Source organism: Phacochoerus africanus, chromosome 3, assembly GCF_016906955.1.
Source record: "Phacochoerus africanus isolate WHEZ1 chromosome 3, ROS_Pafr_v1, whole genome shotgun sequence".
Lineage (NCBI taxonomy): Eukaryota > Metazoa > Chordata > Mammalia > Artiodactyla > Suidae > Phacochoerus > Phacochoerus africanus.
The window spans coordinates 103,063,224-103,085,133 of NC_062546.1; the positions used below are offsets into that span (position 1 = coordinate 103,063,224).

Below are 21,910 nucleotides of genomic sequence, written 5' to 3' on the forward strand. Positions count from 1 at the left end.
AAGTTACTGGGCCAGACAGAGGTTGAATTGGAGCTGCAGCTGCAGGCCTATGCCACAGCAGGTCTGAGCCACATCTGCGCTCTACGCTGCAGCTTGCAGCAACACCCAATCTTTAACCCACTGAGCAAGGCCAGGGATGGCACCTGCATCTTCATAGATACTATGTTGGGTTCTTAACCTGCTGAGTCACAACAAGAACTCCAAAATACATTTTTGAAAGGAGATATTAATAATCAGTGTCAGGAGAAGCTAGCCGTCACAAGAATCCAGGACAAAATAGGACTTTTATTTACTTTTGAGTTTCCTAAAAACCACAGGGAGAGGAAAAAAAAAAAAAAAACCTGGTTTGTAAACAGAAGCAGTCAGTTTTGGTTGGAAGCCTTAACTGCACTTCCCACCCTATATTGGAGAATGACTCCTATGCATATGTATGGCACACAGTGTTTGCAGGGGAGTCTAGAAATAACATAATCTGGTTCCCTCATTTTTCAGCTGTGCTGATAGAGGTCAGCAGGGGGTGCAGTTGTCAGAAGTGGGATTTCTCCTATCCTGACATCAATGACCAGCTTGGTGCTCTGCCTGGTGGTTTTACTCCACATGACTGTGGTCAGATGAAGAAGCTTGTCTCGGTCTTCAGCCTTTCCCGCCAGCTGCAGTCCCTGCGGGTGGACTCCGACTTGGGGGTGGATGTGAGGCACGGCTCGTCGGCTGGCCTCAGGCTCACCTTCAGCAGTGATGTCAGTGTGCCAGCAGTGGTAGGATGGCCCCAGTCCCCCATGGACCCCTGCTGCTCTGCAGGCTGTGAGCCACCCCGGGCTCGGCCACTGGGGTAGAAGCTTCTACCTGAGCCAGGGCCTAAGATGGGGCTGATGTTGGCCATGGTGACGGGAAAGGGCTTAGTGGCCGGCAGAGGGGAGGGAGGCTGGGCGGGGCGGCCCCTTCCCAATGTGCTCCCAGAGTGGGACTTGTGCAGAGGTCCCTCTCTGCCTTCTTCGTTTGAGGACGTGGCCCCTTCAGCAGTGGCACTGAAGTACAGAGTGGAGCCCTCTGATGTTCCCCCTCCACCCCTCCTCTGCACCCCAGAAGCATCCCTGGCTCCTCCCTCGGGGTTGCCCTCCTGCCATGTAGCTGATGCCTTCTGGGTAGGAGCTTTGTCAGGATTATCGCTGGTAAAAGAGTCGTAACTTGAGATTTCCAATGGGTCAGCCTCTGCTTTGGGGACAACATGAAACTCAGAGCCTTTCTCTAAGGTTAGGGTGTCCTGGGGTGACAATGGGTGCTCTTGCTGGGAAAACGGGGGCTTCCCCTGCTGGTTGCAGTGCTGGTTCAATCCCCATGCAGGGGAACCAAAGCTGCCAGGGTTGCCTTCTCCCAAGACTGCCTGGATCTTAGACACATTTCCCGTTTTTAGGGCAAGCTTCACCAAGAGCCAGTGGTGGTGACTGAAGAAAGAGTCCTCCCTGGCCATCTGGCTTTCCTGCTCAGCCTCTGGGAGACCCCACTGTGGGCTGGGGGGCTTCCCCAGACTTGTCATCTCATAACTTTCCTCTGGAAACATGCCCAAGCTCTCTGGCCTCTTCCCAGCTGGACCCTGGGCCCTTGGAGAAGGGTCTCCCACCACTTTATCACCCCCTGCAATGCTGCTGGATTTCCTCACAAAGCCCTGCCAGATGTCTGCAGATTTAGGATGTAGCAGGCTGTAGTAAATGACCAGTGAGATACTGCCTGAAAAATAAGAAAAAGAGCCCAAAGTTATGGTCTTTGAAGTCCTGTGTCCTCCCTGTGGTTTGCAGAATTCCAGGTTCTGCAATTTTGAGTAGAGGAATGTAATCTGGGATCCAAAATGGGACTCTTGTTGGAGCATCAGAACTGGATTATCCGGGGGGAATTTTTTTTTTTTTTTTTTTTGGTCCTTTTAGAGCCACACCCATAGCATATGGAAGTTTCCAGGCTAGGGGTCTAATCAGAGCTGCAGCTGCTGGCCTACACCACAGCTATAGCAACTTGGGATCTGAGCCATGATCTACACCACAGCTCATGGCAATGCTGGATCCTTAACCCACTGAGTGATGCCAGGATTGAACCTGCATCTTCATGGATACTAGTCAAGTTAGTTACTGTTGAGCTGCAGCGGGAATTTCTGGGGGGAATTTAAGTAAGTTCTAGCTCCATAAGCTGAAAGTGTTTCTAAACTTGAAAACTTAAGAACAAAGTTTAAATCCTTTGGAGTCTAGGCCTTCTTCTTTGAAGGAAGTTTTAACTGAGTATTCTAGATGTATGTGTGTGTGTGTGTGTGTGTGTGTGTGTGTGTGACACAGAGAGATTTGGCAGAAACACTCATCTTACTTGCAGAAAACTGGGTCAAATACTCAGAATGCAACCATCCACACACCAGCTGATGGATTCCAAAGTGAGGGGAGGTAGGGGTAAGGAACCATTTCAAAAACAAGACCCAAGCAGAGGTTAAACATACCCTTCAAAACCCCCATATCAAGGAATTTCCATGAGCAGCAACAATACTTCCTTTGTGCATAAACATCTTAATCACATTGTTGTCAGGTTAGTTTATTTTGATCAGAAGTGTTGACTACGGCAATAATTTATTTAACAGAGCGTTCCAGTAATCCTCCCACGTTATTTCCAGTTTCCTGTTGTACTGGACCAAGTGCCTGCTTTCAGGGCGCTCATTATAAACAGCGTGAACCCTGACATAGGCGGGGGACATTGGAGGGGCCAGGAAGTCACAGGCACAGGGTTGGAAGGGACCTAGCAGACATCCCCTCATCCTCCCAGAGTGTCTTCAGGGGTGTGGAGACAATTCCTATGGATGTGACCAAGTGTTGTCTCCACAGGGGCCCCGGCTGGGGCCATTAATGCACACTGTTCTGAGTTCTCATGGTCAGCATGAAGGAGGGACTGTCACCCTTCTTTTACCATGAGCCACCTGGGCTATGGCTCCTGATCTCAGGTAGGGGGTGGAGCTTGCTGCCCAGGTAGCTCGTGGTGCTCAAATACTTGTTTTAAGACCGTGTGTCTATACCCACTCCATCCCTGGAACCATCTCTTCTCCCCACATGATGGCAACACCAGGGCACTTCCTCTCCCTGGTCAGGGCTGCCCACCAAGGCCAGTCCAGCCCCTGGCTGCTGACCAGTAAAAGGACCTTAGTGCTGACTCCCACCCCTCTGCGAGAGGGGCCAGGGCTGTCCCGTGGTGCCCCCACTTCCAGGCACCTCCTCCAGGATGTGGGTGACAGAGGGCAGGCTTTGGGGCAAGGGCAGGAGCCCTGAATTGTTGCAAACAGGAGGGGAACCTCTGCACTGGACTGTGTTTTAGAAGCACAAGGACCAGCGTGAGGTATCTGGGCGGCTGTCCTGGAGGTTCTAGTAGAGGCCTGCAGACCGAGATGCTGCTGAGCCCGTGTGAGCTGGGCAGGAGAGCCAGTTGTCAGCTCTGGTGAGGAGCTCACACTGAGCTGTTGAGCCAGGTTAACATGGCAACAGGCACAGCATGGACCCTGGAGTCACTCACTCGTCATGGAACATAACTGAATATCTAAAACCGCCAGGCCCTGTGCTAGACCCCTGACTGAAGTGGCTGTGAATCCCGTCTCTGCCTTGGGCCCTGTGCTGTCACTTAACTTCCCCTGTGTCTCACTCTAGGTTGGGGGACATTTGGCCCCCTCTCGGGGGTTCTTGTCGACATACAGCACCTGTGTGGGGTCAAGAAGACCCTGCTCTGCCTGCTCCCCACTGCACTACAGCCTAGATGCTGCAGTGGGAAAGGAGGGGGAGGTCGTGTCCTTGACCCCAGCCTTAGCCCTGCCCATTTTGTCCCCTGTCTTGACCCTGCCCATCAGGCAGTCCTTGCTTTACCTGCCAAGCAAGGCGGGCGAAGGCTGACTGTCTCAGGTCACCTACAGTGCAGGGGGCTCCCTAAGTGTTCCCAGCCAAGTGCTTCTGAGCAGGGTTTCCTATCTTGGAGTGAGTTCGTTGTAAAGAAGCAAGTTGGGATTGGGTGGGGAGGGACTGGGAAGGCAAATCGGGTCTTACCGATCAGAAATCCGGTCAAGACCCCGGCTGCGGTCCACATGCTAGTCCATGACACCCCCTGGAGAAAGTCCGTGGCCAGCAGCACGAGGATCATGTTCTCAAGAAGCATAATCTGTGAGATAAAAGAATCACCAGCCCTGATGAGGGTCACGTGGTCCCACCTGACCACGTGCTTTAGGCTTTGGGCAACTGTGTTTCAAGGGCTCAGCAGGCATTATTTCTGTCCTAAATGCCACTGCCCATCAGCCCCAAGTCAGCAGAACTTGGAGGTGTTCTCTCTCTATTCCTTAAATTGGCTTATGGAAGTTCCCAGGCTAGGAAACCAAAACCAGGAGGTGACCACGCCACGCACCTGCTCCTGGAAGGAGCTGCGTCTCAGGGGTCTTCTGTTTGCCTGGAGTCCATCCTGGACGCCTGTGCCCTGAAAGTTGCTTCAACTTCTAGTATTAGGAGTGGCCACTATTTGTTGGTTATTTCATCCCAAGTTGTTTACGATTTTATTTAATCTTCACAGAGACCCTGAAAAGTAGGTAACAATGTGACATCATTGTCACATGGACAGATAGATAGGTGGGAGGCCATGTCCCCATGTGCTGATGAAAAAGTAGGTTCAGAGAGTTTAAATTCTGGGCCACATCATTTGGTGACAGTTAATGGCAGAGCCAGGGTCCCACGTAAGCCTGTCTGATTCCAGAACCCACGCTCTGAAGCCTGCAGCTGATCCTCTCTCCTTTGCTGTTTATGATGCAGCTCAACCTCCCCCTTCTCGTCATATGTCCCTGGTCATCCCAGCAGGAAGCCATACTCCTGTGAGATTCAGACGCTTTTTCTCTGGTTATTTGGGTACAACCTTATCCCCTCTGCTGGACTAGAAGCAGCCTGCAGACAGGCATTATGTCAGCTTTGTGTTTCTCACACTCTGTAGGACCATGGCTGTCACTCAATAATTGACATCGTGTATATGACATAGAAAACAACTATGATTATATTTATAAGATGGGCCGACGTAGAGAGTGACTGAAAAGCATTGCCAAATGTGCCCCAACACTATGGTAACCACGTCGGAGGAAATGGACATCAGGCTACTATTTTCAGAGCCCACTGTCTCTGTTCAAGACTATAATTCCTTTTAGAATTTTTCCTCAAACTAAACCGTTCCTTCTTGATAGACACTCAAGCACAAGTGCATAGGCGCACACACTATGTAGACAGTGGGAGGTGGGATTAAAGAAAACTGCCATCAGCACTTGCCGTATAGAAGGTGGCCATCCTGGTTCTGGAAGGGCTGTCCCAGAAGTTGAGGTAGCAGAGGATGTACACGGCCCCCACGAGCAGGTTGAACAGCCTCCAGTGGCAGGTGCTGTCCACAATGTCACTCTGCTGAGCCACGAGCCAGAATGTCATCACCAGCCAGTGGGCACCTGGAGAGAGTAGCCTGGGAAGTCAGGGTCCACAGCAGGGCACTAACTGAGGTGGGGGGCAAGGATGTGGGAATCAGGGCCTAAAACCCTTCTCCTGCTTCTGACTGCAACCAAGAGGCCAAGTGAAAACCCAGAAGAGATTCAAGGGGCACAGAAAACTAACACTTTCTACTTTTTTTTTCTTTTTTGGCCATCCTGCGGCATATGGAGTTCCACATATTAGATCTGGGCCATGGTTGTGACCTACACGGCAGCTGTGCCAACGTTGGATCCTTAACCAACTGTGCCGGGCTGGGGATCAAATCTGCATCCTAGCACTGCAGAGATGTCACTGACCCCACTGCACCACAGTGGGAACTCCAACACTTTCTACTTTTGCTTCAACACTTACTTCTCTTATTTCATCCTCATAAAGGGTAGCCCACCTAATTTGGGGATGTGAAAACAAAGGCTAGCTTCCATAACACTTACCACATATTATGTACTTATGTCCTTTTAATTCAAGAAAGTGTTTCAGGAGGCAGTTATAATACTGCCTGCCCACTAATGACTACTCTTAAGAGCTAAAAACCTCCATATCCAAAGGAAAGATCTTTATGTGGTCCAGCTACAATATTTGTTCCTATATTTTAAGAGTAATAATATCATACTGGAGTTGGAACTAAAATTTTTTTTAAATGAACTTTAAGAAGTTAATCATGAAAGTTAAGGATCTGGTGTTGTCACTGCTGGGGCTTAGGTCACTTATGTGGTGCAGGTTCAATCCCTGGCCAGGGAACTTCCATATGCAGCAGCCAATAAATAAATAAATAAATAAATAAATAGCTAATATCTCTTTAGGAACACAATTTCTTTCAAACATTTCTCCTTTCTGTCAGTAAGTGTGTTAATTCTTGCTCCAGGCTCAAGTCTAAACATCTCTCAGCACCTCTGGTTCTCTGTAAACAAGGTTTCCTTCTGGTAGGGCTATTCCCTGATGACCAGAAGAGATTCCGGATATGCAGGCCCCTCCAGGCCTCCTTCATTTCATGCAGGTTCCCTGTCACCACTGGTCAAATCAAGTGTAGCTAGACTGAGGGCTGAGGAAGGGTTTGGGCTCAGTGGTAATGTCCTGTTTGAAGCAGAGAAAATGGCCAAGATTCAGCATTTGAATAAAATGGAGGGCTTTTGGAAGCCGTGAGCAAGGGCCCAGCATGCACCATATATTTCTGTATTGGGTCCGAGCACGTGGGACCCTGTACCTACCTCCTGAGTGACAGTTTTACTAAGGAGGTTAAATAATACAGAACATGGAGCCCTCATGGCTGACGCTGTGCTCTGGACTTGGCCCATACTTGAGGGCTGGGCCAGCTTAGGCTACAGGAGCACATCCACAAAGACAGCCTCCATACATCCTGCCCTCCGTGGATGCTCTCGGGTTTGAGTCCATTCCTCCACATTCTCGAACCTGGACTGGCCAAGACTGCTCTGCCAGGCAGAGTAGAGCAGAAGATATGCTCAGCCAGTTCTGGATCAGTTTTAAGAGGATTGGTAGGTTCTACCTCCTTTCTCTAGGAATTCGCAGCTGCCATGTCCAAATCCACATGACTTGGCTGAGGAGAAAGGGTGGAAGAGCCCTGGGGTCCAGATGTCTGGAGGCCAACCCAAAGGGGCCTCCCTATAAATCCAGACACCTGCCTGCCAACCGACTGCAATGGTGGGATGCCCCTGCAGACAGGATTCCCCCCAGCAGAGCCCAGTCAGCCCTCAGACCCGGGGTTGTTGATCGTAAGTGGTTCTTTTTAGGCATCAATTTCTGGGGTGGCTTGTTATGCAGCAACAAATGTTCGGAACTAAGTTCAGCTTACCTCCAACAACCAAAACCCAGACGTGGTAAGCTTTGAAGAATAGCGCCAGGCTCAGGACGCGGGCTCCCACCATGCCCATCCTCCAGAGCTGCTGGCAGCTGAGGGCTGTCCAGGGTGCAGCCAGGTGACCCAGCTTTAGGGATCCCATGAAACAAGCATAGCACACCAGGGCCCAGGACAGTGCGGACCAGGAGCACAGGGCACTCACACCTGCAAAGGAAGGGGACAACACCAGCATTTACAGGACATCTGACCCCTTCACAAGACCTGACCTGGCAGAGGGCACCATCACTGCTGTGCAATCATGCACATCTAGCTGTGTTAGGAGAAGTGAGGTGGAGCGCGAGAGGTTTCCTCCTCATAATGCAGAGGAGCTAGGCTCTGGGTGTCTGCCCTTTAAGTGTCCGAATCACTGCTCCTTGAGCCCTCTGGTTTATGATGAGGCAGATCCTAAAGGCTCCCAGCATGGTATTCCATCCCAAGCATGCTTTGCTGCTCAACCCACATAAAGGAAGTTTAATCGGAGAAGTAAAACCAGAACATCTAACAATGTCAGACCTGAGGAGAGCCTGTGCCCTGAGAGAGTGCCAGCTGGACACACACACGTTTGCTGGGGACCTGAGTTCTGTTTCCATGGCCCACAGGGGATGAGACTCTGGCTACACTGAGTTAATCCCGTGAAAGACAGACACGTGGATCTCACAAGATGCAGCTTGTGGGGCCTTCCCAAGGCACTTTCAAGGTCACCTGTCCCTCTGCAATTTCTGTCTCATGGACTGACCCCCTCTAAGGAAGCCAACGCTCGGCTCAAACAAAAGCCCGTCTTAAGCCTCATCTTGTGTATCCCAGTGAGCTTGGGCTACCCTAATTCTCTCAAACAGGGGAAATCTTACATTTGGGGTTTTTGCTAAATAAGGCATTTGTTTCTGCGCGCTGGAGAAGTTGGACAGTCTGCAGGCAGTGGGGCGTCTTTCTTACCTGGCACGACATCAGTGAAGTCCGAGGCGAGGAAGACATATGTTTGAAGCAACAGATGGGGCCCGACCTGGAGCAGGGCTTCCAAGAGGCGCAGAGCCGATAGGTCAGCTTCCTGCAGCAGCAGCTGGCCTGGGCAGGTGGCCACCCCTGCCCGCCTCAGACCAGTTGTGGCGGTATCCCAGTGCCTGCAGAGCAAGGGTGCCAAGGCTCAGAACCACACTTTGGCAGCTTAAACGGGATCCCCTTTTCTGGCTTATCATCTAGAAATCGTAAGGATTATCCTATTTCATCTACACAGAGTCATCCTTGAGCTCCGACGCTGGGCTGAAGATGGCACTTTTTTTTTTTTTGTCTTTTTAGGGCTGCACCCACAGCATATGGAGGTTCCCAAGCTAGAGCTCAAATCAGAGCTACAGTTGCTGGCCTACACCACAGCCACAGAAACGCAGGATCCAAGCTGTGTTTGCCACCTACACCACAGCTCACAGCAATGCTGGATCCTTAACCCACTGATTGACGACAAGGATTGAACCTGCTTCCTCATGGATACCAGTTGGGTTCATTACCACTGAGCCACAATGGGAACTCCAAGATGGCATTTCTGATCCCAGTGCTGCAGCAGGTCACCCTGCCCCACGAGGCCTGGCAAGCAGATCACCATCTGCCCACAGGTAGCAGCCTGGACCAGCCAGGTTTGCTGAGCCCTGCAAAGTTTGGAGCTAACTCTGAATCACCTTCCCCACCCCTGGGCCTCCCAGGATGGGAATGAATCCACTTTGGCTACACAGCAGGAAGGGGAGGACATTAGCATGGGGTCTGCAAGACAGGGCTGCCCCAGCCACAGGGACACACCAGCCCCTCCAGGCAGGGCCACCTTCCTCACATCCAGGAAAAGGAGTCAATGCAAGAGAAAGAAACTGGGAAATGTTCCTGCTTCATTCTATGCCCCATAAACCCACCCGAGAAACCTTTCTTCAAACCCCTATCTTATGAAAGCCATCCAAGTTGCCACCTGCAGGGTCTGCATGCACCACTCCCCCAGCACACTCGGGCTGTGGGGCCTTTGGATTTTCACAGCCATTCCCCTTCCCCCGCCCATGAGCAGGAATAAGGTGACCTTGCACCTGCCTGCAGCAGGGGCAGGAGGGCCTGCCAGGTCCCCAGGGGACTTTGGACTTCTGTTCAAGGTAAGAAAAACTGAAAGTCACTTTCATTTACTAACTCCTGAATCAGCGCTGGGTGCACCTTTCAAGTCCCCCTAAATGACTCCTCCCTCTGATCCCCAGCCAACACTTCTATGGCCAGAGCAGAAAGGGGTCCTCTTTGAAATGGCTTTATTCACGGTACTCAGGGCCCAGGAAAGATGCTTAAGAAAAATAGTTCTCCTTTTTCAGGATCTGGAATCCTGGAGTGAATAGATTTCTTACTGAGTCTTTGAAGCTGTGATCTCTGACCCAAACACACTGTTAAGAAAAAGCATATGAAGCCAAACACTGTAGCTGCCCTTTTGGCCTTGAATCCTCCATTCTGGGGACAAGCCAGTCCCCTTCCTTCCCTCCCAGCTGCCTCCGTTCACTCCACATGCATCCTTATTGGGCTGCTTCACCTGCTGGAGACTGCAGACAGGGCAGATGAATTGAAAGACCTTCACCAGAAGCCAGAATTTGGTTGTAAGATTTAAGTAGGAAGAAAAGTGTGTCGAGGAGCTCCCTTTGTGCTCACCACATTATGAACCTTACTAGTATCCATGAGGATGCGGGTTCCATCCCTGGCCTTGCTCAGTGGGTTAAGGATCTGGTGTTGTCATGAGCAACGCGGCTCATGTCAGTTGCAGATGCGGCTCAGATCTGATGATGCTGTGGCATAGCCTTAGTCTTAGGAATGATGTTTCTCAGCAAGTTCTAATCTTTGCTCGTGAAGAGCTTAAACAAAAAACCAAACTTTGGAGTTCCCGTTGTGGCGCAGTAGTTAACGAATCCGACTAGGAACCATGAGGTTGTGGGTTCGGTCCCTGCCCTTGCTCAGTGGGTTAACGATCCGGCGTTGCCGTGAGCTGTGGTGTAGGTCGCAGACGCGGCTCGGATCCTGCATTGCCGTGGCTCTGGTATAGGCCGGTGGCTACAGCTCCGATTCGACCCCTAGCCTGGGAACCTCCATATGCCGCAGAAGCGGCCCAAAGAAATAGCAAAAAAAAGACAAAAAAAAAAGAAAAAAAAAAAGCCATACTTATCCATCTCACCTAGAGCAGTCTAAAACAGGCCCACAAGATGATGAATAAGTGATACTTCTGTCTTTTTGGTGATGTGAAAGCTGAGATAGTGAACAGTTGAGGTTTCTACTATGGCTGTACTTTTGTTCAACTTTTTAAAACTGTGGTAAAATGCACATAACATAAAAACCCACCATTTTGCTTGTGCAGTTCAGTGACAATAATTTAAATTTAATAATGTATTTAATAGATTATTAACAATTAGCAAAAATCCATAATATTGTGCAACCATCACCACCACCCTTCTCCATAACTCTTTCCTCTTGTAAAACTGATACTCTCTCCCCATTTCACAGTAACTCCCCCAGCCCCTGGCAACCACCATTCTGCCTCTAGGATTTTGGTTCCTCTAAGTAGCTCTGGTAGGTGGAACCATATAGCATTTGTCTTAGTGCATCATGTCCTCAAGATTCATCCATGTTGGAGCATATTACAGAACTTCATTCTTTTTTTCCATTTTAAGTATAAACCACATTTTGCTTATCCACTTCATTTGTCAATGGACACTTGGGTTGCTTCAGGTTTTGGCTACTGTGAGCATTGCCACTATGAACATGGGTGTCCAAATAGCTCTTCAAGACCTTGTTTTCAACTGGTTTGGCTATGTACCCAGAAGTGGGAAAAACATAAAAAATAAAAACAATTTAAAAAAATTTAAAAAGTGGAGTTTCTATCGTGGCACAGCAATTAATGAACCTGACTAGTATCCATGAGGGTATGGGTTTGATCATGGCCTTGCTCAGCGGGTTAAGGATCCGGTGTTGCCGTCAGCTGTGGTGTAGGTTGCAGACACAGGTCAGATCCTGCATTGCTGTGGCTCTGGTGAAGGCTGGCAGCTGCAGCTCTGATTCATCCCCTAGCCTGGGAACCTCCATATGCCGTGGGTGCGGCCCTAAAAAGACAAAAAAAAAAAAAGTGGAATTGCTGGATTATATGCTAATTCTATATATACCTATATTTAAGGAACCACCATGCTGCTTACTATGGTAGCTATGCCATTTTACATTTCCACCAACAGGGCACAAGTGTTCCAAGTTCTCCACATCCTTGCCAATACCTGTCATTTTCAGTTTTTTGATAGTAGCCATTGGAATGGGTGTGAGGTGATATTTCGTTGTGGTTCTGATCTGCCTTTCCCTAATGGTTAGTGATGTCAAGCATCTTTTCCTGTGCTTATTGATAGGGCTATATTTTATTGATAGGGCTATATTTTACAAACTTTTAAATATTCAATCTACACCTATCTATGTTAAGCTTGCTTACCTGTCCTTAAAGCTCACCTCAACTTTCCTTTTAAGAACTTTTAGCTTCCACTAAAGAAAAATTTCTAAACATGGACTAAAGATGAGATGAGTTAGGTATTATTCTATCATCTCATGCTGAGTTTACAAATGGATTTATAGGCTTAAGTTTTTTAAAAAAAATGTTGGTAACTTGGCTTTTTAGGGCTTTTTATGCCGAACCCCCAGCATATGGAGGTTCCCAGGCTAGGGGTCCAATTGGAACTATAGCTGCCAGCCTACACCACAGCCATAGCAATGCCAGATCCTAGCTGCATCTGCAACCTACACCACAGCTCACAGCAATGCTGGATCCTTAACCCACTGAGTGAGGCCAGGGAACGAACCTGAAACCTCATGGCTCCTAGTTGGATTTGTTTCTGCTGCGCCACGATGGGAACTCCTGACTTGTTTAAACAAAGTCAGTTACTTTTTTTCTATTTTGTTTTTATATTTACACTTTAGGAGTTCCTGCCATGGGTGCAGCCCTAAAAAACAAAAACAAAAACCCAAAAACTACAGTCACTGATGTCAGGTTCTCTTGAACAGAGTGAGAAATAACATTCATATAGTTTGTATTATTTGGAATTTAAAATGGAATTTATGTTTTAAGTCCTTGCATTTATTTTATGGCTCTACCCTGTGGCAATGTAAGTTCCCAGGCCAGGGACTGAATCCAAGCCACAGCTGTGGCAATATCGAATCCTTCAAACCACTGTGCCAGGCAGGGACCAGAGCTGCTGCAGTAGGATTCTTAATCTACTGCACCACAGAGGGAACTCCACCTTACACTTTTTATAAGTTACTTTACCTCATGAGGTTTGTGCTTTATTGGTTTTTCTGCTGTTAGTAGCCTCTACTGCATTCTGTTATGAAGTGACTTAAAGTGATCCTTTTGAAAATGCTATTTAGGATTGTGCAGATAGAATTGTTTTGGCTCCTCCTACAGGCGCTTCAGTTGCACTGCAGTTTGCTGAAAGGTTTCTTTGCTGGCCCTGATTGGGAATCCGTCTTGCAAAATACACTGTAGATTTGCTTAAAGACACCCCATCACCCAGTGTTTTCTTCATCAGAGCCCAACACACTGATTGCAGGGTGAGGAACAGATTTCTTGTTTTCTACTTCAACCTTCAAAGCTTTCTTCCAAGGAAGTAGATTTCCATTTGTTTGTTTTAAATCACAGAAACATTACAAACCATGCAGCTTCTTTTTTTTTCTTTTTTAAGGCCGCACCCTCAGCATAGGGAGGTTCCCAAGCTAGGGGTTGAGTCAGAGCTGCAGCTGCCAGCCTACAACGTAGCCACAGCAACTCGGGATCCGAGCCTCCTCTTCCACCTACACCACAGCTCACGGCAACGCCGGATCCTTAACCCAGTGAGTGAGGCCAGGGATTGAACCCAAAACCTCATGGTTCTTAGTTGGATTTGTTTCCGCTGAGCCACAACGGGAATTCTTATGTAGCTTATTATGAATGTTATAAAACTCAGAGCCAGATTTGTGGTTCGTCTTGAGTAATTGTGAATTCTGGTGTTATCTTCTCTTCCACCATTCCCTCCCGTTTCTTGACTTTTCTCACTTTTTCTTTTCTTTTCATTTTTTTGTCTTTATAAGTTACACACACACACACACACACACACACACACACACTCACACACAGTCACCTTAATTTCCTTTTTAAAATAAGAAGATGTATAGAAGATTTCCTGTCTTGGTGCAGAGGAAACAAATCCGACTAGGAACCATGAAGTTGCAGGTTTGATCCCTGGCCTTGCTCAGTGGGTTGAGGATCTGGCATTGTCGTGAGCTGTAGTGAGGTTTGCACATGTGGCTCGGATCTGGCGTTGCTATGGCTGTGATGTAGGCTGGCTGGTATAGCTCTGATTCAGTCCCTGGGCTGGGAACCTCCATATGCCGCATGTGTGGCCCTAAAAAGCAAAAAAAAAAAAAAAAAAAGAAGAAGAAGATATATAGATAACTTGTTGCTTCTCCTAATTTCTGATTTTCATGTCTCTCTTCACTTACCCATTTATTCATTTTAGTTTTTAAATATATTTAGTATTCATGGCCTCATCTGAGAAACTTCTGAGGGCAAGTAGAGAAGACAAGCATGGGGTTACTGTCAAACACAGCATGTAAGGGGACACGGGAGCCTGATGCTGCCCCATCTCTGAAGGCACTGGATCAGGTGGGTCCAAGGTCCCCACTGCGCCCTGGAAGGCAGACAACTATTCAGAAAACTTCTCTCAGGCAAATGGCACTGACATGACTCTTCTTTTGAGCTATGACATGTTTACTTGGGGGAAAGTCAATTTTTTGTTTTCAACAGGTGGTCTGTCCTTGAGGTCACATACTTGATGACTGCAATGTACCAGGAGGTCCCTGGAGAGACCCAAGCCCTTATGGTTTTCTTACAGAGCTGGGGGAGAGAAGGGTCTGTGCATGAGGGCAGTGTCCAGGTCAGGCTCCATTCCTTCCTGGGTCTGACGAAAAAGCCACCTCTGCTTTCTTTCCACTGGGCAGAGTCCTTTCCAGAAGAACCACACACTGGAACACAAAGGCCCAGGTTTAGGCCAAATTCCTGTGGCTGAAGATGATTTTGGCACCTTTAGAGATGCAGGATCCCAGCTCCGACCTGCATCTCTTCCTCCAACCTGAGCTTCATTCACTGCTCGGACTCAGCTGAGAAATCAGAAAACTCACTTCAGTTCCTCCAAGGAAAGCCCTGGGCACAGCTTGAAGGCAAAGACCACTGAGAATAGCCAGTGGAGAGGAGCAACAACTCTTTGGACAGCCTTCCTCCCCACCCTCGGCATCTCCACTGGCCTGTGTTCCTGAGTGCCAGGGCTTCCCACCTGACACCCCTACCCCAATTTTCTGTTTATTTATTTATTTATTTATTTTTGCTTTTTAGGGCGCACCAGAGGCATATAGGAGTTCCCATGCTAGGGGTTGAATCAGAACTGCAGCTGCCAGCCTACACCACAGCCACGGCAATGCCAGATCCCAGCCTTGCCTACAACCTACACCACAGCTCATGGCAACAATGGAGGAGTTCCCGTCGTGGCGCAGTGGTTAACGAATCCGACTAGGAACCATGAGGTTGAGGGTTCGGTCCCTGCCCTTGCTCAGTGGGTTAATGATCCGGTGTTGCCGTGAGCTGTGGTGTAGGTTGCAGACGCGGCTCGGATCCCGAGTTGCTGTGGCTCTGGTGTAGGCCGGTGGCTACAGCTCCGATTGGACCCCTAGCCTGGGAACCTCCATGTGCCATGGGAGTGGCCCTGGAAATAGCAAAAAAAAAAGACAAAAAAAAAACCCACAAAAAAACAAAACAAACAAACAAACAAAAAAATGGACCCTCAACCTGCTGAGTGAGGCATTGAACCCACATCCTCATGGATACTAGTTGGGTTCATTACCACTGAGCCACAATGGGAACTCCCCAATTTTCTCTCTTTTTAAAATTCCTGGAAACTCTATGGGGATTAGGAGGCAGCTGAGAGCTGAAACCTCTCCCAACTCTCCAGGTATCCAGGTGTCCCTGGTGAAAGATGACATCTTCCTGCAGCAGGGGACCACAAGCGAGCTGCCAAGCACTCAACCCATCCAAGCTGCCTTTTTATGGAAAACATCTGCCCCGTACCCAAAAGGTTTCTTTTTTGCAAAAAAAGCTTAACACAAATGTTAATGGGCCGCCTCCACTGCTGGGTCAAATCTGTGTCACCTTCCTGGAGTGAGGGAGTAGAGGTTCACACTGTCCAGCCCTAACAAAGTCACCTTCTTTGGCCGGAAAGGTTTGATCAACGAATTGAAAAGGAGAAAAATCTGCATGACTGAATCGATTTTCTATATAACAGAAATGATCACAACCTTGTAAATCAACTATACTTCAGTAACACTTGAAAAAAAAAAAGGAAACAAGAACAAACAGGATTTGGCCCAAAAAAAGCAAAAGTTTTTGAAGGATTACAGCTCCTTCTGGAAGAAGCCCCTGTTGATGTTCAAGGAAGTGCAGGCTAGGTGAGGGGGTCAAAAATAGAGCAAAAGTTCAAAAGTTCAAAGAGGTGGCTTCGAACATTCTCCCAGCCCTGCACTTTATGACCCCAAGGACTGAATACATATGTGCAGAAGAATCCTCCTATTACACACAGGAAATCATGCCTCAGAGGTGAAATGGGCTGCCCATTCTTACCGCTTCCACACGCCAAGCTGTAGCAGGTGCAGCACCAGCAAGCAGTGACCTTGATGTCCATCTTCACAAAACCACAGATAGCTCAGGCCCTGGACCAAGAAGCCAGGCAGTAGCACAGAAAGGACCAGCCACCCCCGCAGGAGCTGGCCTGTGGTGAAGTAGTAAACCACAGTGTAGAGGCCTGGGGACGAGAAAGCAAGGACCAGAGGTTAGTGGGCAGCTGGAGGAGCCTGGGGAGGCAGTCAGCACTGCGTCCCTGCAGTCAGCAGGGTAGTCTGCTGGACCAGAGGTCAACAGGCAGAGCATGAAGGCAGGCTAGACAGCTGTGAGGTTGAATGAAAGTGCCAGAGGTTCCTAAAGGATCAGACACCATGGTCCCACAAAGGAACTGTTGGATGGCATAGGACAGCAGGCACAAAAAACACCTGGCACTTACACAAAAATGTTAAACCTCTCTAGGCACTGCTTCCTTCCTTCCTTCCTTCCTTCCTTTCTTTCTTTCTTTCTTTCTTTCTTTCTTTCTTTCTTTCTTTCTTTCTTTCTTTCTTTCTTTCTTTCTTTCTTTCTCTTTCTTTCTTTCTCTTTCTTTATTTCTTTCTTTCTTTCTTTTCTTTCTTTCTTTCTTCTTTCTTTTCTTTCTTTCTTTCTTTCTTTCTTTCTTTCTTTCTTCTTTCTTTCTTTCTTTTCTTTCTTTCTTTCTTTCTTTCTTTCTTTCTTTCTTTCTTCTTTCTTTCTTTCTTTCATGGCTGCACCCACAGCATATGGAAGTCCCCAGCTAGGGGTCAAATTAGAGCTACAGCTGTCAGTCTAAGCCACAGCCACAGCAATGCCAGATCTGAGCCCCATCTGCGACCTCCACCACGACTTGCAGCAAGCCTGGATCCTTTGACCCACCCATAGAGGCCAGAGATGGAACCTGCATCCTCATGAGTACTAATTGGGTTGGCTACCACTGAGCCACAAGGAGAACTCCCATTTATTTCATTTTTGAGGACTGAAGGATAGGGTCTCACAGTGGAGAGTCTGACAAATCCAGTTTAGGATTTGCCCTCCCTGATGAACAACAACAGAAGTGGGTGCGTGCTTCTGTCCAGTACTAGTAGGTGCTGGGGATTCACAGTAATTTTTTTTTTTTTTCCATTTCTTGGGCGGCTTTCACGGAACATGGAGGTTCTCAGGCTAGGGGTCTAATTGGAGCTGTAGCCCCCGCCTACGCCAGAGGCACAGCAACGCAGGATCCAAGTTGCATGTGCAACCTACACCACAGCTCACAGCAACATCAGATCTTTAACCCACTGAGCAAGGGCAGGGACCGAACCCGCAACCTCATGATTCCTAGTCGGATTCGTTAACCACTGCGCCACGACGGGAACTCCCACAGAAATTGTTTTAATGACTATTGCTTAGGTTTTCCAGTGTTAGAGTTTAACATGGATTTATGGGCACATAAAGCTGTGAACTGTAGCCCAAAGAAAGCACTGCTCCAGGTACAAGTAGGAACCCTGCTGGTCTGGACAGAGGAGCCAGGTTTGGGTAGCCTTTACTTGGTTCCCAGGCTGGGTCCGTTGCTCTAATCACCCAGGTAGACAATGCAAACCAGAGCCCCCAGGCACAGAAAGCCCCTGGGGGAGTCCCCGCCTGCCCAGTCTGAGGAATGCTGAGGCCCGGGCCATTCCTGGCTGAGGGAGTGAAGGGCCAGATTTCGAGGGACCACCTGGAGGGGGTGTTGAGCTCTGGGGGTCCTGAATTGTTTTAGTCCTGCTCAGTGGGGGCGCGGGATCCAAGGTCTTCGGAGCAGATTCACTCTGATGCCTCCTCTCTGCGCCTCTGAAACCTCGTGGCGGGGGCACCCCTGTGGGACCCGCATTTCAAACAAGGGACCCCGCCAACACGGGGATGGCAAATCCCTCACAGAGGTGAAGTTTAAAGCCAGCGCCCGCTGGGGTCCCCAAGTGCGTGCGTGCAAGGGATGGGAGCAGAGACTTGGGGAGGGGGGTCTAGATGTTGGGGCCATATTAAATCTACCTGGTCACAACCCCCCTTCTCCCCCCCCCCACCCCATCTGCTGGGACTCCGCGGAGGAAGACGCGTCTACAGAGGCCGGAAGTAAACAGATGCTTCGGCTCCCGCACCGAAAGTGTTACAAGTTCAAACTGGAAAGGCGCTAAACTGCTTTGCCCGCTCGTTCCGCCTCGGCTGGCAGGACCGCGCTTCCTGCAGGACCAGGGTGTCCCCAGCTGGCCGCGGCCGGCCGCCTTCTAACTAGACCTCCGCGTAAGCAGAGCCCCGTCCCTCCCCAACCTGGCCCCCTAGCGGCTTCCCCCCACCCCCCGCCCCCGCGAGGAGACCCCCAGGCAGGCCGCGGAATGGGAAGAGAAGGGCGCTAGGCCCGCATTCAGCGCCTCGGGCACCTGCAGAACTCCGCTGAGTCCCGGGGGCCTTTTTGGAAGGAAGGAAGGGAGGGATACACATGCCCAGATTCCAGGAGAGGATCACGCACGGGGAGGATAGTGCATCTGCGGGGAGGGGGTCTCATTCCGGGCGAGGGACACCAGTGCATGCACTAGGCGGGGGGCGGGACATGCATCTTCAGGGGAATCACGCATCCACAGAAGGATCGTGTATTCGCGGGGATCCACTAAGGACTGGACGGGTGGAGTGCCCCGGGCGTGTATTGGCGCGCAGTGCCCGAGCAGGCTGCCGCCATGGCAGGGATTGTCTGTGGGTCCCCGGGCGTCGGGGTGGGTTGGGGTTTTGGAGGCGTGAGCATGGCAGGAGCCCAGCCTCGGGCTGCCCAGCACTCACGCGCGCTCTGGTCGGCTGCCAGCAGCAGGGTGGAGAGGCCCAGGACCCCCGCGTGCATCCTCCGCGCCGGCCTGCGGCCCGCGCCTCCAGCCGCAGGTCTGCCTCCTGCGCCCCCGCCCCTTCCCCTCCCGCCGCCCAGAGTCGGGGAAGCTTCCGGCCTGAGACCAGTGCAGGATGCATTTCTGCTGAGCCTTTAGCCGCGACATGTCTAGTTCTGGTTTATCCCGAGTGGCTGGAGGAGAAGCGGGGTGGGGGGTGGGGGGTTGAAATGTCTGGTTCTTCGGTGCAGAAAGTACAGATTAGACCTGGCCTCTTGAGGTGAACACGTAAGTTTTCTCTGCTGCTCCTCAACCTTACAACGGGCCCTGGTAAAGTACTACACAATAATATTATTATCCAGTATTGTAACCAAATGAACCTCGCTTAAAAACACACGCGCACACACACAGACAAAACACTTAAATTGGAAAAAAAAATTAAAGAATCCATACCCCATTGCCTAAAGCCACATCAGTATATATATTTACAACTGTCTTGTTTCTCTGGGAATAAGTTGAAGAGCAAATTTTCAGCAAACCAACCTGAAATCCTGCTGTGTTCCTTAGTGATAAATTCCGCTGGAAGTGAGGCAGCTTCGAATCAGCTGAGGAAGGTCAGTGAGAGAAGTTTTCCTTTCTTCTGACTTTTATCTTGCTTTAAGGTCACATGGCCTTGTTAAGGCTTTCTTATCCAAGGAATGATACCCATCACATTTTTTTTCTCACCCTGTCTCCATGGACCCACATGTACGCAAACAAAAAAATAAATGAAAAAATGAAGAAACAAAGTAAATGACATGAAGGCTGATGGGGCTGTTTCCCACAGGAGGGAAGGACTCCAGAAACACACCGAGGAGTTCCCATTCGTGGCTCAGTGGTTAACGAATCCGACTAGGAACCATGAGGTTGCGGGTTCGGTCCCTGCCCTTGCTCAGTGGGTTAACGATCCGGCGTTGCCGTGAGCTGTGGTGTAGGTTGCAGATGCAACTTGGATCCTGCGTTGCTGTGGCTCTGGCGTAGGCCGGTGGCTACAGCTCCGATTCGACCCCTAGCCTGGGAACCTCCATATGCTGCAGGGACGGCCCAAGAAATAGCAAAAAAAAAAAAAAAAAAAAAGACAGAAACACACCGAGGCTCCTACCTGGGCTCAGAAGCCACGAACGGATGGACACTATTGCTCCTGCTCTTCGCTAAAGCCCACAGCCCTGCTGCCCTCCTGGCATCTGGTCTCTGGACACTGCAGTGGGAACCTCCAGTGGGGACGTGTCCTGGAGCCTGGGTCCGCTCAAGGCTCCGGGAGGACGTCGTCTTCGTGCTCCCAGCCGGCAGGGGGCGCTTCGCCCCCAGGTGTCCTAGGAGAGCTCCTTGACCAGCAGGGTGCTGGGGGCTGGCTGTCTCTCTGTGCTTTCAGGACCTGCAGCCCTCCCTGGACACCGGGTGGATCTTTGGAATTTCCAGAGTTCCGTGCACATCCTTTTCAGAGTATCGGACCCTGGGAGCTGAAATGGACTTAGGACAAAGATGGAGTCTCTGGCAAGGTCGTGGGGGAGTATCAAGGACATCTAGTCCTAAACTCTTTGAGGTGCCTCAACAAACGGCTGTAGATGGAAACCACCTGGAGCCAGAGAGACAAGCATCTATGCCCTCCCAAACTATTACTTTGTCCCTAAACCTCTGAATTGAGCTAAGTGGATGCAAGAGTTCATTCCAAGATCGGAGTCTATATCTTAGCTGATTCCTGAATTATGCACCCAGCAGTCTCACTAAACAGGAACACAGCCTTGTTACCCCCACATAAGCTCATGGACTAAATCTCCAGGAAAATAAAATGCCCAGGAGTTCCCATTGTGGCTCAGCAGGTTGCTAACCCGACTAGTATCCATGAGGATGAAGGTTCAGTCCCTGGTTCTTCTAGAACACTCCTGGGGTTTCTGGGGCTGAAAGCAGTGTACTTAGGACAAGTGGATGCTAGGGGACTTCATCTGGACGACCAGCCCCCTCCAAGCCCTCTCCAGTGGGAATCTCTTTGCCACCCAGCTTGTTGAATGGTGGCCCCATACAGCTGCCTCTGGAAGGGGTCACCCTGGGAAGGGATCCCCCCCGCCACCGCCAGTAAAGCTCTCAATGTGTCACCCAAACAAGCCTCCTCGTGTGGTACTTCCTGCTGTGGTCATTGTACCAAAGCACCCTGAAATCCCATTTCACTGGGAAAGCCCAGCACACTTACCTGCACAGGTCAGTGTAGGGGCATCCCAAGAGGTGGTGAGTGCCTCTGAGAAGGGAGCATGTACAGCATTCCTGGGGGGTCCCAGCACCCTTACAGGCCCCCCCCTCCCCCCCCCCACCCCCCCCAGCAGCGCCAGGACCAGATCTTTCCTCCTGGAGACACGCTGTGGCAGAGGACTAGATTCCTGGCTAAGTCACCAGGTAAGGTGGTAACCCAGAATTACAGCTAAGCTCAACTACAGCTTGTGGGTAAAACACACATATTCTTAGGCAGAAAATAGAATTGATTGTTCATCATCTTCAAACGGGACTGTTTTTCCACTCTGTTCCCTGCGATCCCCTGTGGAGATTCTGAAAATGATGGATCAATATCATCCTTGTATGTGTTCTTGTAAGTGGGCTCAGGCCTGTGCTCTGGGAATTGTGCTGCAAGAACACAAGTCATCCTCGTGGATGTCCTGAAAGAATCGCCCTTGGGATTCAGGTCAATACTGCAGTGTGTCAGAGGATAAATTTCCAAGTCTTGCAGACAGTGGTGAGTTCTGATTTGTGAGAACACTCATCTTTTATTTTGGGGAAAAGTACATTGCACTAATTATTTTAAAACCTGGCTTCTGTGATGCTGATAGTTTAGGCACTTTTTTTTTTTCTTTTCTTTTTAGGGCCTCAACTGTGACATATGGAAGTTTCCAGGCTAGGGGTAGAATTGGAGCTGTAACTGCCGGCCTACACCACAGCCACAGCAACACCAGATAGGAGCCTCATGAGAGACCAACACTGTAGATCACAACAACACCACATCTTT

At 49.7% G+C, this 21,910-nt stretch overlaps 1 protein-coding gene across 2 annotated transcripts; it reads right to left on the reverse strand.

Annotated features, from left to right (window-relative positions):
• Positions 1-328: 328 nt before the first annotated feature.
• On the reverse strand, positions 329-19,469 carry XKR5 (XK related 5). 2 transcript variants are annotated; one of them, XM_047772255.1, is made up of 7 exons: positions 19,423-19,469; positions 16,037-16,217; positions 8,299-8,483; positions 7,321-7,530; positions 5,304-5,473; positions 4,053-4,164; positions 329-1,725 (listed from the first exon to the last, which is right to left on the reverse strand). In XM_047772255.1, the coding sequence occupies exons 4-7, from the start codon at positions 7,466-7,468 to the stop codon at positions 608-610; spliced, it is 1,548 nt and encodes a 515-aa protein (XP_047628211.1). In that variant the 5' UTR covers positions 7,469-7,530; positions 8,299-8,483; positions 16,037-16,217; positions 19,423-19,469; the 3' UTR covers positions 329-607. The 2 variants fall into 2 exon arrangements, with proteins under 2 accessions (XP_047628211.1, XP_047628210.1); XM_047772254.1 differs by lacking the exon at positions 19,423-19,469 and adding an exon at positions 18,842-18,940.
• Positions 19,470-21,910: the final 2,441 nt, after the last annotated feature.

Bases quoted from the DNA above. Each gene is read 5' to 3' on its own strand.
- XKR5 (XM_047772254.1), bottom strand. From the start codon at position 18,899: ATGCACGCGGGGGTCCTGGGCCTCTCCACCCTGCTGCTGGCAGCCGAC. The intron at 7,531-8,298 runs GTAAGAAAGACG...CTTCCTTTGCAG, and splicing joins CTTCACTGATGTCGTGCCAG to GTGTGAGTGCCCTGTGCTCC. The intron at 1,726-4,052 runs GTAAGACCCGAT...CTTATTTTTCAG, and splicing joins CTTGACCGGATTTCTGATCG to GCAGTATCTCACTGGTCATT.